This window comes from Arachis ipaensis, chromosome B10 (genome assembly GCF_000816755.2).
Source record: "Arachis ipaensis cultivar K30076 chromosome B10, Araip1.1, whole genome shotgun sequence".
NCBI lineage: Eukaryota > Viridiplantae > Streptophyta > Magnoliopsida > Fabales > Fabaceae > Arachis > Arachis ipaensis.
In genome coordinates, this window is record NC_029794.2 from 32233672 (window position 1) to 32252099 (window position 18428).

Sequence of the window (18428 nt, forward strand, 5' to 3'; positions counted from 1 at the left end):
TTGAAAATTAGAAACTGATGAAGATAAGGAGTTAAATTTATTGTATATGTGAAGAAGATTCAATAATTCTGTGAGATGAAAACAGTTGAATTTGTATATGTATTGAATTGAATTTGTACTATAGTTGAATTGAATTCTAAACTTGTTTGCTTGCTGTGAATTTCTTTTTTAATTTTTTGATTTTTTTCAAATTCGTGGGTATCCGTGGAGACCCCGATCCCTGGCGGATACGGGGTCCCCGTTACCCGTTGCGGGAACAGGGCGGGCACGGGAACAGATTATGGGTGGCGTGGGGCATGTTCCCGCCCCATGGGGACCCGTTGTCATCCCTATTAAAAGCCCAATCTATAGAGCAAGAGTCCAGATCACACTCTGGGACCTATCCAACCTCATAAAGGTCAGCCCACGTGGCACCAACTTGGCCTGACATATTCAAATAAGATGAATCCCAACTAACTCCTACTCATCTAGAAAGAGATCTTAATAAACTCTTTAACAAAAGAGAGTAACAAACCCACCATCAAAGGTGGAACTACTCCAAAAGTGGTTATTGACCCTACCTCTATATTTATAAATACCCTGACACCCTCAGGTATAATTTGAACTCAATATACTAAAAACCTGCTTAAAACTCTTGCTAACTTAAGCATCGGAGTCCCTTGCAGGTACCACTCCCACCTCCGTATGAGGAACTCGGACGGAAGCACTTCGGTACTAACAGAAGTCGGACGCTGCCCAAAAGGAGTCTGGACCTCACTTTTAGGCCCAAAAGTAACCCAGTTTCAGGTAACCCTCGAGGCATAAATACAATTTAACAACTCGATCCACACGAGTAACAAATAAATCGTATAAAATTCCAAGCCCACGAGCTCATCTCTACAAGTTCCAAAAATAAAGCACTTGTATTGAAAACAAGTCATATAAAATGGAACAACTTCACAAAAACAAGTTGTCCAAAGAAAACTTGTTCTAGCATCCACAACAACATGAGAACAATTCGGCCCAAACGAGTTGTGCCATCACCAACCAACCCGACCTCACCATCTGATTCTCCTAATTGCTCGAATCTGACTTCATGAAACTCGACCTTAAGCAAGGGCACAACCGATAAAGCGACAAGGTCCGAGTAGGAATTTCAATGGTTATAAAAACTATTTGATGGCTCAACTTAAATGATTTGTATTAAAACAAATCGTAAAGTATCAAAACAACTCGAACTAAATGGGTTGTATGAAATTAGATCGAGAAATGACCATGTCTAAAATCGAAGAGAGACTACAGCTAGCAAGTGAACCTTATTCTTTGATGCAAACTTTTTTCAACTTCAAGGCTTAACCGTAGCGGTTTTTTAACAATGCACCAAATTCTCATTGAATCTGACCTACACAACTTGAACTCAAGCTCAAAAGGGTGCAGAAATAGTTGTGAGTTTTGAGTTTAAGAACGGATTGTATAAACGAATTGAAGTGAAATCGAAATCGTAAAAACAATCCTATAACCCGCAAACTCGTACAAAAAACGAGTTAGAAGAAAGTCAGAAATGGCAAGTCAAAAGCATGCAACTTAAAAGCATGCGTCATAAAAGCTGATAAAGCCCTAAAAAGGGGTAAAAGCAAAAATGACAAGAAAAACAAACCTTTAACCAAATGACTCGTACAGAAATGAGTTGGAAAGAAAAGAAAGGATTGTATGTAAACATTTCAAACAAAATCGAAACGTAAAAATAATCCTCCAATTAAGACAACTCGGTTAAAACGAGTTGTATCATACACAAGGATGACAACCTTGTAAAAACTAGAAAGGGGAGGGAATAAGCATATAATCCCTTAATCTAAGGCGCCAATTTATGCTCGACAAAGCGCAAAATCACGAGCCGGCCTTTTAAATGGTCACTCGGATAAAGCGACGAGATTCAAGTTAGTTTCTAATAGTTATAATATGGCTTAATAATTTAAAACAACTCAAACTCATGAGTTAAACAAAATCGAGTAAAAAATAACCATATGTTCTAAGCAATTTGTATTAAGAACAAATCGTATAAAATTATATCACTTTAGAAATAACTCGAATCGAATGATTTGATAAATCATTGAAAGGCTTCATGAAAATTCGACCTCAACAATCTAACTTGACTATCTGACCCACTTGATTGCTCGAGTCTGAATTCATAAAGCTCAATATTGAGCAGGGGCACAATTGATAAAGCAACAAAGTCCAATGGTTATAAAAATGATTTGATACTTTAAAAGACTCAAAGTAAACAACTGGTACTTAAAACAAGTCGTACAAATTAGAACTGTAAGTTTTAAAAATGATTTGTATTAAAACAAGTCATTAAATAACTTGGAAAGAATGAGTTGTGCAAATCAGTTCATGAAAATAAACTTGGCCAAAAATGAGTCGTATAGAGAAAGCAAGTCATACATAACATCAAAATGACTTGAAATATCATATTACCAAACGACAAGTTTTAAGAAAGTAACAACTACACTACAGCAAAATGATAGTGCACAGAAAAAATGCGCAAACAGTTACAAAGTGAGAAACGTTACAGAAATGTTACATTATTCAAATAATGTTGAGTTAACCGACCTCCTTAGCTTCATACCACAAACTACTTCTTTACAACCCGACATTTCGAGTAGATCATCTGATTGCTTGAGTCCGACTTCATGAAGGTCGATCTTGAGCAGGGGCACTGTTCATACCCTGCCCCACAATTTAGCCAGACCCAAAATTATTAAAAGCCTAGTCTACAGAGCAAGAGTCCATATCACACTCTGGGACCTATCCAACCTCATAAAGGTCGGCCCATGTGGCGCCAACTTAGCCTGACTTATTCAAATCTCAACTAACTCATACTCATCTAGAAAGAAAATCTTAACAACTTCCCTAACAAAAGGGAGTAATAAACCCACCATCAAAGATGGACCTACTCCAAAAGTGGTTATTGATCCTAGTTCTATACTTATAAATACCCTGACACCCTCAGGTATAATTCAAACCCAATCTACTAAAAACCTGCTTAAAATCTTTGCTAACTTAAGTATCGGAGTCCCTTACAGGTACCACCCTCCACTTTCTCACAAGGAACTCAGACGGCAACACCTTAGTACTAACAGAAAAAAGTAACCTAGTTTAAGGTAACTCTCAGAACGATAGGTATGAATAAAAATTTTATTTGAAGAATGGGAGTGCTTTAAACGGTGTTTTAAATGACTTATAAACAAATCCATATATATTTAATTCACATTCACATTAAAAGGTTTACAATAACGAATGCAAAATTTTAATCAAAGGAGGAGAAAGTATGGGTAATGCTAGGTAGACAAAAAAAAACAGGCAGAATTTATCTTATTTAGTATTAATTAATTATCGCAACAATTAATGAATGATAAATAAGGCAAATTATGACTGTTTTTAGCTGATTTTCTTTAGTTACCAAACATTTCCGAAAAAGTATAACATAAGGGTCAATAAAAAGAGCAATGAATTTGAAAATGTTACAATTCTAGTTATATAATAAGTTAATAACGAAGAAAGCAACGAAAATAGTTTGTGACATTATATTCAATTATAGAATGATAAATTTGTTTAAAGGGTGATGCGGCAAAGTTAGAAATTATCTAAGATGTCAAGAACATATTGTGTAACAATTTTGGCATCGAATTTAATATATTATAAATAGATAGATATATTATAAATAGATATATTCATATTGAAAGGTTTACAATAACGGAAGGTGAAATTTAATCAAAGGAAAAAAGGTGTAACATAAGGGCCAATAAAGAAGAGCAATGAATTTGAAAATGTTACAATTTTAGTTATATAATAACAACAGAAGCTTTGAAGTAAATATGAGGAAAGCAAAGAAAATAGTTTGTGCCATTAGGTTTGTACAAGATGTCTCTGGTACGGGTTGAGAGATGGATCGAGAACTTGTGGGTTGAGGCAGATGCTGGATCGCTTGCCTGGAGCAATGGGAGGTGGTACCTGCAAAGACACTCCGACGCTCAAGTCAGAATGGATCTAAGAGGTAGAAAGTGTGAGGAATGAATAAATACCTGGAGGGACCGGAGTCCTCTATTTATAGACGATGATAGTTATCTTATCTTATCTTGTTTGGCTAAGATAAGAGAGGTGTTTGAATTCGAAAGTTGGTTAGAAGCTTTGAAGTGCCGGTTCTGGGCCCTCAGGTCGAAACGGGTTGTTCTCGAGTAACCGGGTATGAGGACCGATCCGTGCGCAGGATCCGAGGGTCGGATCCGTAACAAGGTTCAATTATAGAATGACAAATTTGTTAAAATGATAATGCGTCAAAGCTAAAGATTATCTAGTCAATAACATAATATACAACAATCTTTGTATCAGATTTAATGTTATAAATAGATAGATAAATGGATATATTCACATTGAAAGGTTTACAATAACAGAAGATGAAATTTAATCAAAGGAGGAGAAAAGGTGTAACATAATGACCAATAAAGAAGAACAATAAATTTGAAAATGTTACCATTCTAGCTAATATAATAACACCAGAAGCTTTTTGAAGTAAAAATGAGGGAAGCAAAGAAAACAGTTGATGTGGGATTAGGTTCTATTATAGAATGACAACCTTGTTAAAATGATAATGTGAAAAAGCTAGAGAAATAGAGATTATCTAACATGTCAAGAACATATTGTGCGAAAATCTTGGCATAAGATTTAATATATTATAAATAGATAGATAAATTGATAGATAGATAAATAAATAGATATATTTGAAAGCAATGTAGATTATTTAGTAATTTAAATGATTGATAGTCATGTCTAACTAAACAGGTCAATGTGAATTATACATCAACTTACCTAAAATTCAGATAGATTAGTTCATAACAAATGATTACAAGGTATACTTGTTTAAACTCTTGCAAAAATTTAAATAAAACTATGCAATAAGTTAATGAAAATCTATGACCAATGGAACATTTTTGTATGTGCCTATAAAGCACGGACACTTCGCTGAGTTGTCGTGTTCGCATGTCGGACACATTTCGGACACGATACTCACCGACATTCGTCCGACACGCGTCTCTGCTGTGTCCAACTGTGTCTTAATAAAAAATAAAAAATTCTTCTCCGGACACACCTAAACACACCTAAATACCATCACGTGTCAGCGTGTCCAGTCTTATTCTTAACATATATTCTTAAAATAAATTTAGATATGGTATATATTATTATTTATTAAAACAAAAAATATTTTAAATACTTGATATAATTAAAATAAGACATTAAAAATAATTAAAATTTTTAATTTATATTTTAATATCAATAAAATATCAAAATATCATTACAATTTATCTAAAAAATACTTTATATTTTATATGTATGCGTGTCCCCATGTCATAAAAGATTTTAAAATTTGTGTATCGGCGTGTCCCATGTCGTGTCGTGTCCCGTGTCAGTATCTGTGCATCATAGGTATGTGCGTATGTGTGGTGAAACAAGTGCAAATATCATTTCCAAGAAGAGCAAGTATGATTCAGAACAAACACAATATTGCATTGCAGTAGAATAAAATGCAAAAATGGAAGCATCAACCTCAACAAAACACACAAGCTTTTCGGTCAAAATATACAGGGCATATATATATATATTGACAAGCCTCACCACAACACTATCTCATAGCTCCTACACAACTCTTCAAGAAAACAAGACAAAACAGTCTTATTTCTCAAAAGCATCATTGAAGAGAGAAAGCATCCTTCAAGACAAATAACATACATGAATGAATTCTTCTTAGTAACATATTATAATGGCTGTACAACAGAACATAGATAGAACAGAAGAAGAATGTGCACAAAAATCAGATGAACTCAAAGCGCATGAGAAGCTTCACATTGTTGTACTTCTCTCCCTTGCGGTTATTCAGTGGAACTGCTCGAATTCCGGTCTGAAGTTCACACACAGGCAAGCATGTCTGTCCACCAAAGTCATCCTTCTCAGACATATCATACTCGTGAACTTCTACACGAAGCAAAGCCAGTTCTGGAACAGATAGTGGGAACTCGAATACCTCGTTCCAAGTTGGCAACCAATTGTCCTCTTTTGTCTTGGTTTTCCTCATCACAGTGTCATCAGGGACTCCAGCAATCCCCACCTACACAAAGAGTTTATCAAATCAATTAAAATGATATAAGAACCGTAAGGAAAGTAACATATGAAGCGACAATATGGATATTACTTATTAGACAACATTACAAAGATACTTCATCTCTGTCTCTGTCTCTATACCAAACATAACCTTAATAAAACATATAATGAAATATAGTTGATAATCTAAACATACTCTTGCATAGAAATCTGGAGGTGAGTATTGATCGAAGTGTGTATGCTTGAAATCGTAGTACCATCCTTCTCCCATATATACAGTTACCTAAATAAGAATAAGAAAAGTATACTTCGGTTAGGATCTATCTAGACTTAGAAATACTTGAAATTAAAAAAAAAATGATGGAATCATCAAAGTACTTACCCTCAAAGTAGTCTTCACAGGCAACTTAGCCTTTGGATCAAAGACCTCATTATTTGGACCAGTCTTTAATAGAAAATCTGGTTTTTTAACATAGCCACATCCTCCATTAGCTTTGAACATTCCCTGCATCAACCACAGAGACCTGCCATAGCCCTGATATGAAACCAGAAACAATGAAAATTGATCACTGGACAACTTTCATTAATAATCTATTGACATCACAAATCAATAATGTACTTCATGATCTTAGTAGATATGTCTAGTAGCAATGTCTTGATATAGCTGAGAGAAGTGTAAATGAAATCTCACATCCTCAGTGAAGGAAAAGTAATAGCCAATAACACACATAACAATACTTATAAATCATACTTTAAAAAATACAGCCCCAAATTTTCTGACTGCCATAGTTCAGACCTCACATTTAGAAACCTTAATTACAACAACTAAAGAAGGGAGAATCAGGAATTTGTTTTCTTTCAATTTCTCTTTTTTCGAAAGAAAAAAAGGTTGGGAAATAGAAACCTGCATGTTAAATGCAACCATTTGCGCTCCGTGCATCCACCCAATTAATGGGTTATAATTCGACGAGGTAATGCGAGTGCCTTTTGGATACACCCTCAGTATATTCCGCTGAGTAAACCTGCAAACATCAGGAATAAGTAGAAAATCTGGTATATTAACAGAACCAAGCCGAAATCATTGTGATATCAATGAGTCTGGTATGAAAATATGAACAGCAATCAGAACTCATAAGTCTCAAATATGACCTATCATTGTAGTTAAGGACTTAAGGAACTTATTACGGATTGCACCATCATTAGAGCTAATAAATCATAGTCTGAACTATTATCTATTATATCATCTCATTTTTGTCAAATTACTGGAATGTAAACGACAGAAATAAAAGCTATTTAATAGTCGAATTTTACTATATTTGCATTACATAGTCACAATAGATAATTATGTGAAGTTTATATCATCATGAGGTCAGTGAAGCAATGCAAGTGACTACTATCTGAAGAACTTTATGGAAACAGTTCACAATACCTGACAATTTCTTTTCCATGAGATAAAGCAGCATTTTCAAGCTGCTGCTCGCTTAGACTTAATCGCCTCACTTTATCAGGATCCACTCTAAGACCTTCAAGTAATCCTCCTTTGGGCTTTCCAGCATGAATAGCGATCAAACGTCGATATTCAGCACATACATCTTGACGAGACTTTTCTTCATCAGCATCTTCCTCATCATCATCGTCATTGTCATTGTCATCATCATCATCATCATCATCATTCCCATTGTTCTGCTAGAGACAGTAAATAAATCAACAAATCTCTTGCAAAATTAAATATCTTTGGAATTTGTATGGTGATGAGGACACAGTCTATAACCTTGTAATCAGCAATAGTACCGCCTTTAAGACTTGGGACTTCCTTCCCCCATGCTTCTTCGTCACCCAAAGCCTTTCCCTGATGTGATTCATCCTCCTTTTCCTTTATGTCTTTTGCCTCAAGATACTCCTTAGGTGGTTTGGTTGATATAATGACCCTTCTTTTAAGTGATTCGGGAGAAGGGAATTCCTTCACACTTTCTGGGGTAGGACAAAATAGTATGTCTCCAAAAGTTTGAGTAATCATCTAAAAGATTTGAACAGAAGTCAGTTTCAACTACAAGAATGTATAGTATTTTGAATCCCGGTATGAACTCCAATGAACCAACCTCAGCCACTTTGGCTTGAAGATCAGGAGTAAGATGGTCTTCTAAGGTTATTACAACTGGATATTCTGATGCAACAAAAGCATGCTCCTTAATAGACCTCAAACATTTGATGAGTGCCACGGGAGTAGTCAATGTCCTGCACAATCAATTATGTTACTTTTTCGGAGAAAAATCAAAATCAAAATTCAATTTCCATTAGTATCAATATATTGAATGATATACAATCTTTTCTACAACCATGAATTTCTGATTAATGTGTTTCTGAAAAAATTTAGACATTTTCCCTTTCCCCCACTGCTGTTTTGTAGCATATTAGACTTAGTCCTCATTAAACTGTGGGAGAAATCCTTTGCAAGCAAGCAATTCATGCTTACCATCATAACTTGAGAAGATAATTATAACAGAAACGAATTCATCTGAAAGAAATATATCAATGGTATAAAATTTTACTTTTGCCACATCAAAAAACGAAACATAAATGGAAGACAGAAACAGGGAAAAAGGAGATTATTTGAGTTCATGAAAATTAAAAAACCAGTATCATATTAAACCGGTAGACTTACCTTCCATGAAGAACATCCACATCATCCTTTGATGCATTGGGCCATATATCCAATTCAATGACCCTAACACCTCTCTGCAGTGCACGTATGATGGGGACATCACTGCAGTCACTACTAAGCTGATTTCCCGTCAGATAGGAATTGTGACCGGTAAATATATAATAATGAGACAATGGTGCATTCATATCATGGTGCACCTGCAAGAATACAAGAAGTAATAATCAGAACAACATAGTGCATATAATATGTAATTAAGTTAATGATGAGTTATTGTTATGAAAGGCTACAATGTAACCCAATATCATAATCAAAGTTTCATATTTACAAATACATTAGGTTTTCAATTCCACAAATCCTAGTAGCCAATGTAATCAACCAACAATCCAACATGAAATATTCAATGAATTTACACACCAAAACTGAATGTGAATCACTGTAAATTCAGCTGACAGTGGCCTTATTAATAACCGAGAACAATTATTAGTCCATGAAAACAGTGAAAGAGGCCGGGTATAATGATACCAACACATAAAACATTAATAATTTAGAAAAATGGCAATCTATTGTGTAGACAATAAATAGTTTTATATCTAACACCCTTTTACAGGCAAGAACCTCTTTTTGGCCTTGAAATGTTGACAATGCAAAGATTCATAATAAACTTCTACTGAAATTCAACTCTTATCAGAAGCACAAGGAACAAAAAGAGCCGAATTCTAAACATCTCAGTCATATAAGCCTTTGGTAACATATCAACAACCATTTCTACCAATAAGTTTTTAATTACACAATTCCTAATAAGGCAATGTTATCAACCAACAAACACTTGATTGATTAAAACTTAAAAGTACAATCATAACACCAAAACTGAAACAGAATCACTAAAAATTTTGGCTGAGGACATGAGATTAGCCTCATTAATTACCGAGAACAATTATTAGTCCATGAAGGACATGATAGGGGCAGGGTATTACATATGATACCGACACATAAAACAACAATAATTTAAAAAAAAAAGGCAAATCAAATTTGGGGGAGAAAAATCCAGTAACAAAAACAGAACATCAACAATGCATGTCACCGTAAAAGTTTTACGCCACCATCTAATCTGATTGTTGCATTTTTAATTTTATATCACTTTAAGAATAGTAGGCGATTGAATCTAACACTTCTGATGATGTGGTAATACATAATTAAATGTCTATATAGAACTTTCTACACTGTCAGAAATGAACAAAAATTAAATCTGGAAAGAAATCAAGAACTGACTAATACGAAATGAAACTACACAGTACATAAACAAGGATCCAAACGAAGAAAAACTAATCAAATAAAACAGCTCTTTGTTACCTTTGGTTGTGCAAGTGGTGGATTGTTATCACTGAAGAGGAACTTAAAGAAACTTTCGAGATTGAGACCTCTTCTATGGAAGATACTGAGATGCTTGAGTCCATCGATGATTCCCTGCGCTTCCTCCTCCGTCGCTGTCTCCTCTCTCTGCACTTCAACCATGAAGCTCCGCAGATGCGACGCCGTCATGAGCCCGTTCTCGGAGTACCGGTCGAAGAGATTCCTTATCTCCGGCGGCGCCTCCGACACGGCGAGCTTGAATCGCCGGCGGCAGCAGAAGCAAACTCTGTAAGTCTGTTTGGACATCGCTCTAAGTTTCGCTTCTCTTCTCTTCACTCCGTTTCAGTTTCAGTAACCGTTTCAGTTGTATTGTGATATAAGCGCGCGTTTTGCGTGTGTGTGAATTTTGTGCTTTCAGTGTTTGAAGATAAGCAAGTGTTTTTTAGTTATTTGGAAAATGAGATACGTTTCTTGTTTTGTAGGCAAAGAAGACAGAGAAGAGAAGTGTAGAAGACACAAGAGAGCTTTGTATGGCATTGAATATTTGAACAGGTGTGGGCGACGTGTGGGTCCCACGGTAGTTACAATTAACCAATGAAACGTGGGACATTTGGCAGTTACCAATCCATCTTCAACTGTTTTACTCACCCTGGGTCCTACTTATTCTAATCTTATCTTATTCAACAAAGAACTATTATTATTTCGTGTGCAAAGTTGATTTTTATTTTTTAAATTAAAGAATATATTTAAATATACTAAAATAAAGTGGATGAAGTTATATAATTAACTACAATGATAATGATAATAATTATCCTAGACTGAATTATGCGTAAAATATCACCACTTATATAAGATTTTTTTTTTAAAATTAGGCATATGAAGTAACAAAATCATTAAAACTAAATATCTAATATTTGATGAACCAGGGTAGGGGTGTTCAAATCCAAATCGATCCAAATTAAACCGCTCATTCAATCTAATCCAAACCAAAAATCGATTAAAACCGCACTAATTCGGATTTGATTGAATTTTATTTTTTGCAAACCGTTGGATTGGATTGAATTTCGGATCTACTTTTCATAACCGATCAAATCCAATCCAAACCGTACAATGTGCTATAATATTATTATTTTATTATTATACTTACAATTATATTTATAACATGTTCAATTTGTTATACATTTTTCTATTATTCATGTATTATTATTATTTAATAAATATTTTATGTTTAAAATATTATTTATTTATTTATTTTAACTAATCTATAATTTTATTTCTATTGTTATGTTATCGTTGGTTTTTTAAGATATGTTAAGACTTGTTATGTCATTGTTAATTATTTAAAATTTGATGTTAAGACTTGTTATATGTATTTAATTTTTTTTATTTAAAAAATCGCAAATCCAAACCGATCCAAACCGCTTGTTATCGGATTGAATTTTTAAAAAAAATTTATCCAATCCAAACTGCACTGCACATAAATTAAGCGTTCAGATCGGATGACTTTTTTCTTTAAAACCGAACCAAATCGTACCGCAAACACCCCTAGACAAAGATGCATTTATCTCAACCAAAGCAAATAGAAATAGGTCGGGTCGAACTTTAGTTTCAACAAACTTGGATCATGTTGTAAATAAATAACTACTATTTTTTATAGTTTTTTTTAAGTTCGAATCCTACTTGTTTAAAATTCAACAAGTTTATGAGCTTATTTAAAAAGTTTATATTGTGGATTAAAATTTAAAATAATAAATTTAAAAAATTTAAATTGACATTAAATATATTCTAAAATTTATAATTTATAATTTATTTATATATCAATTGTTAATCACATTATTAAAATTATATAATAATTTTTTTTGAACAAAAAATTACAATCTTAAATTCTTAATTAATCTTGAATATTGATTCTTTTTAGTTTTATTTTGTATTTAATATAAGTGAATAATTAAAAGTCTAAACTAAGAATAATTTATTTTTACAAACAAATATTTTGACGAGTCAGTCCAACAAATTTTGTAAATTTTTTTAAAATATATGGCCTGACATTTTTAACTAATAGACTTTATAAAAAATCCAAATCTAATCTATTTAATAAAATGAGCCAAGTCTAAAACAACCCAAACCACAAATTTCTGTCAAATAATTCGACTCACTTTCATCCTTAATTTCAATAATGCACAAAATTATGTTTTTGAGTCTTTAATAAAGTGTTTCCGATGAGGGGAAAAAAGATTTTAAAAGGTAGGTCCAGAGTCCTATTTAAAAATTTTACGACAAATCCTATATAGAGTTTAATTTTGATGTATTAATAGTATAAAATATTTTATATAATTATATAATTATATCTATTTAAGCTAAACTAAAAATGATGATGGAAAAAAGTTAGGTGAGTGACGTGATCATTGTGAGTTATATAGTGTTATTAACAGGTTGTTAGGTTGATTGTTCATTCTGCTAAGGAACCGGATTAATTCGTTTGTGAAATATACAAATAAAAAGTACTGATGAAATGCGATGCATGCTAGCTAGCAGGGAGAATTTTTACTTTTAATATAGGATAAAATAAATACTTTTTAGAGTTTTGAATATAATCAATTTAGCCAGACAAGATTCACTTTGGTTTATGAATATTTTTTATTCAATATTGGGTTTAGTTATGAGTTTTTTAAAATGTTTAGTTTGAGTTTTAAATTTTATAACCATAAACTAAGATAACTTTTTTAGCATGTTATATTTAAAATAAGAATTAATCATCAAATTAATTTTTATATAAAATATATATTAAAATATAAAATATAAATTAAATATAAATAAAATAAATATATATTTAATATTTGGAATTACTTTTAGCAGTCAACAAGTAAAAGAGAAACACATTTTTTATGTAAAAGATAAAGTTATAAAAAAATTACATTCTAAAAGTTTTTATTGCTATTAGCAAGAGAAAAAAAATACTGATCAAAACAATAAGACCAACACTTTTAATCTATACTTTAAGTTGCTTTAAACTATTGGAAAAATTTAAAATGTACTGAGAATACTGGTGTTCCAATTGTTTTAATCGTTTAATATTATAGAAAATATTTTAAGTGCATCGAAAATATCGGTATTCCAGTTGTTTTAACCGTTTTTTTTTTTTCAAAAGACAAATTTTATTGGTGTAATAAAATAAAAGACCCATTTTGGGCTTACATCAACAGAGAAATGGGAATTTCCTAACTAAGTAAAAGTATTAGATGTTATCTCCTCATTAAGACATAGAACGTGAAAAAGGGTAAAGTGAAAAAGGAAGAGTTTTTGGAGAAGGAGTGTCGTTCTTGGAGCTTCATCAATGGAGGTGAGTCACTGCTTTCAAAGTTCCGGATCTTGCAATAGCTACTACTTCTTGAGGAGAAATGACTTTGGCTTCAAAAATTTTCAAGTTCCTCATCTTCCAAATCTGCCAGGTTAGTATTGCTGCCAAATGAGTTTCTTTTTGCATCTGCCTACGCTCTTTGAGTTGTTCTTGGAGCCATAACCACAATCTCCATGTTTCTGTTTCTTGGTTTGTCCAAGGAATGTTTGTTATTTTCCAAGCATTCTCTGATTCCGTACACTGGGTGAGACAGTGGAGAATTGATTCTACTGTAGCATCACAACGATTACAGATTGGGTTCACCATTTGGATTCTAGAGTGCAATCTTTCTTTAACTGGTAAGCCTTCATGCATTACTTTCCATAGAAACATTTTAATTTTGGGCTGGCATTTTAACTTCCAAATTGAACTCCAGACTTCTCTTCTTCTGCATTGTTTCGGCAAAAATTCAACTGGTGCATGGTAGAACTGAAAGGCCAACGTATATCCAGAGGCAACCGAGTAGCATTCATTCTTCTCTTTACTCCAGGTAACGATATCTTCTGTTGTTCTGATGCCTGTGTTCATGATTGCCTGCGCTACTTTTTGTGTGAATGTTGAGGTGATTAGCTCTTGATTCCAATTTTGATCTGGTAGGAGTAGTTCAGAAACCCAAATCGGGTGATTGTGTGAATGGTTGATAATTTGAATTTCATTTGGTTGAATTTGCTTTATCCAGTTGTCCTCTAAGATTTTAACTGAATGTCCCCGTCCAATCTTCCAAAAAATGCCTTTCTCCAAAACTTTTCTACCTTCTAGAACACTTTTCCAGCCCCAAGATGGATTATTACCTGTTTCTGCGCGTAGAAAGGTTGAAAATTTAAAATATCTGCTTTGATAGACCTTGTAAATTAGAGAGTGAGGTCGAGAGATCAGCCTCCATCCCTGTTTTCCTAACATTGCCAAGTTAAAAGCCCTGAGATCCTTAAAATTCAGACTACCTTAGTTCTTTGGTCTACAAGCAATCCGCCAATTAATCCACTGCATCTTCTTCTCTGCGTTCTTTTGGCCCCAGAAAAACTGCATTATTGACTTTTGGATGTCCTCTAATAGTGTCTCGGGGAGTTTAAAGCAGCTCAGTGTGTATAGAGGCACTGCAGTTGCCACTGCTTTTATTAAAACCTCTCTGCCACTAGCCGACAGCAAAGCTCGCTTCCAATGCTGTAGTTTTTGCAAAACCTTGTCTTTGACGAAGTTAAATGTCTCTTTTTTTGATCTATTGACCACTGCTGGAAGGCCTAAATACTTGTTCTGGCAGCCAACATGTGGTATAGACAACAGGGCAGCTAGCTGATCACGGACTGATAGGGGAGTGTTCTTGCTAAAGAAAACAGAAAACTTATTTAAATTTATCACCTGACCACTCACTTCTTCATAGTCTCTAAACAACTTTAGTAAACTTTCGCAATCTTTCATTGTCGCCTTACTGAATTATAAAAAACATATATATAATATATATTAATTGAAATCAACGGTTAAAACAACTGCTGTACCGGTACTCCCTGGTGCACTTGAAATGTTCCTATATTATATATATTTTTTATAATTCAGATCAATAGTTAAAATAACTGGAACATCAATATTTCCGATATACTTAAAATTTTTTCTAAACTATTTGATACCCTATTAGATGAACTAACAGAATGATGACGTAATTTTGATCGAGGCAAAAATAAAATGAAAAAAAAAATATAGCGGATTAACTAGGATAGCAGGAGCAGAAAAAAATGTTCAGTGGTATAGACTTTAAAGATTTTAAGACTTTCAGTTTTAGCCATGCTAGTAAAGTAAGAATGGAAATTACTAACTAAATTATATTCACTTGTCTATAAAATATACATGAACAAATATTTTAGATATGCCTCCTTCCTCGAAGCCAAACCTAATCTAGGCTCTCTTAGATGTGGCAGAGTCTAATTGAAAGGAAAAAGATACTGGAGAGGGGAGTAAAGTGAAAAATCTTGACACAGGGGTCTATTAGGATTTGAAAAGATCCGTGGTTTAGGAAGTAATCTTTATTTTGTCTAGCAGTAAATAAATTCTAAAATGAGAACCTAGTATGAATTCACTAGATCTTCAATGATTTTAGTGGGTGAAATAAGCAAATTCAAAAATAATTTTAGCATAGAAATTACAGAACATATCTACTAAATCCCAAATGAAGAAGGAGAAAATACATGACTTCAATAAGTATAGGTAACAAACAAAATTTTTAAACAATGTGTAAACAATGTGAATTAATAGGGTTAAAAGAGTAAATTTAATTAGTAGCATTAAATTAAGGTGTAGTGTATTTTTATTTGATTGGTAATTATTAGGGGTGTTCAAATCCAAACCGATCCAAATTAAACCGCTCATCTAATTCGATCCAAACCGAAAACCGATTAAAACCGTACTAATTCGGATTCGATTGGATTTTATTTTTTGCAAACCGCTGGATTGGATCGGATTTCAGATCTACTTTTCATAACTGATCCAATCCAATCCAAACCGCACAATGTACTATAATATTATTATTTTATTATTATATTTACAATTATACTTATAACATGTTCAATTTGTTATACATTTTTCTATTATTCATATATTATTATTATTTAATAATTATCTATTTATTTTAACTAACCTATAATCTTATTTCTATTATTATGTTATCGTTGGCTTTTTAAGATATTGTTAAGACTTGTTAGGTCATTGTTGATTATTTAAAATTTGATATTGAGACTTGTTATATGTATTTAAATTTTTTTATTTAAAAACCGCAAATCCAAACCGAACCAAACCGCTTGTAATCGGATCGGATCGGATTTCCAAAAAAAATTCATCCAATCCAAACCGCACCGCACATAGATTAAGCGTTCGAATCGGATGACTTTTTCCCTTAAAACCGAACCAAACCGCACCGCAAACACCCCTAATAATTGTTCATGTTGTTCAAAATTTTCATTGTTCCCTTAGCACTCCCTATTATTATAAAGTCATGTTATATCATAGCATACCATTTCTATCACCAGCCTATTGAAAATCTTTATTCTAAATTCAGTGAAAAGGAAGTCTAGAAACACATGGAGCTTGAAATACCAACCGAAACTAAAAAGCTTCGTATGGAAGCTCAATGACGACGAGTTGACAATGAAGATGAAACTTTACTCGTGAATGTTTTGACGACGACGACAACAATAACAACAATGAAGTTTTGTTCCATTAGGTAGAGTCGGCTACATAGATCAAACAATGTTATTGAGCTACAGAAAGACTATTTACATATAGATCTCGTTTGACCACCTCATGGATTATCTTCCTAAGTTTTTCTCTACTTTTCACCACTTGTCTATCTTTTATCTCATCCACCTTTCTAATTGGGTGCTTTGTCGGTCTTCTTTTCACATGTCCAAACCACTTGAGACGCGATTCTATCATCTTTTCCACAATAGGTGCTACTCCAACTCTCTTTCTTATATCTTCATTCCTTCTTATATCTTCATTCCTTATTCTATTCAATCGCGTCCATCTCAACATCTTCATCTTTGCTACACTTAACTTATGTTCGTGCTTTTCTTTAACCGCCCAACTCTCTGTACCATAAAGTATAGCCGGTCTGATAGTAGTGCGATAGAATTTACCTTTAAGTTTTAAAGGCACTTTTTTGTCACATATAAAATCAGATGCACTCCACCATTTTAACCAACCTGTGTTGGATCCTATGATTTACATCTTATTCAATTTTTCCATTATCCTGTATGATGTACCCACGATACTTAAAACTTTTAACTTTTCGTATGTTGTTTTCTCCAATCTTCATCTCTATATTAGGTTTTCCCTTCAGCAGCCGAACTTACATTCCATATATTCCGTCTTGCTACGACTTATGCGCAGACTATACATTTATAGAGTTTCTCTGCATAAATCCAACTTTTTATTTAGGTCTTTTCTTAACTCTCCTATAAGGACAATATCATCGGTAAAAAACATGAATCACGACACATGCTCTTAGATATGCTCTGTGAGTACTTCAAAGACTAATGTGAAAAAGTATAGACTTAAAGATGATTTTTGGTGTAATCCTATACCAATAAAAAATTCTTCTGTCACACCACCTTGAATCTTTATACTAGTTGTAACTCCACCATACATGTATTTAATTGCACGAATATATACGATCCTTACTCTCTTCCTTTTTAAAACTTTCCATAAGACTCCCTTGACACCCTATCATACGTTTTTTCTAAATCAATAAATATCATATGTAGATCTCTTTTATTATTACGATACCTCTCCATCATCCTTCTTAACAGGTATATAACTTCAGTAGTAAATCTGCCTGGCATAAAACCAAATTGATTCTTCCTTACTCGTATCTCTTGTCTTAGCCTCTATTCTATCACCCTTTTCTATAATTTCATGGTATAACTTATGAACTTAATTCCTTTATAGTTTTCGCAACTCTCTAAATCCCCTTTACTCATAAATGCCTCAAATTAATAAAATTTGTCGTTGGTGTTCATCAACGCTATCAGAAATCCCATTACATGTTATGATATATTGTCTAGAAGTCTAAAGAATTTGGAATAAATCTCCAGTAGCTAGTACTACTCCTAGAGATCCAAACCTACATGCATGGCAATGGTGGTATCACCTATCTGAAGCTTTGAAAATGCAGAAAAATTTTAAGAATATATTAATCCAAGTTACATTTTTCAAGAACTCTTATCTTCGAAAGCTAGAGAAAAGAGCCTAGAAAAATTTTATCGCAGGCCTTGGAGCTTGGAGAGGAATTTTTCAGGCACAACATTCACTTTTGTCACTCTTCGTGAAGCAAGAATAACTTTTTATTTCTTTTAATATCTTTAACTTATTTTATATTACTATTCAAAAATTCCTTTT

The 18428-nt window shown here is 33.2% G+C and overlaps 1 protein-coding gene across 2 annotated transcripts; it reads right to left on the reverse strand.

The window, feature by feature from the left end:
- LOC107622996 (phosphoinositide phospholipase C 2) lies at positions 5585–10646 on the reverse strand. 2 transcript variants are annotated; one of them, XM_016325090.2, is made up of 9 exons: positions 10148–10646; positions 8798–8994; positions 8235–8370; positions 7907–8152; positions 7565–7818; positions 7040–7157; positions 6518–6670; positions 6332–6418; positions 5585–6142 (listed from the first exon to the last, which is right to left on the reverse strand). In XM_016325090.2, the coding sequence occupies exons 1-9, from the start codon at positions 10451–10453 to the stop codon at positions 5849–5851; spliced, it is 1791 nt and encodes a 596-aa protein (XP_016180576.1). In that variant the 5' UTR covers positions 10454–10646; the 3' UTR covers positions 5585–5848. The 2 variants fall into 2 exon arrangements, with proteins under 2 accessions (XP_016180576.1, XP_016180575.1); XM_016325089.2 differs by having other exon boundaries at positions 7565–7821.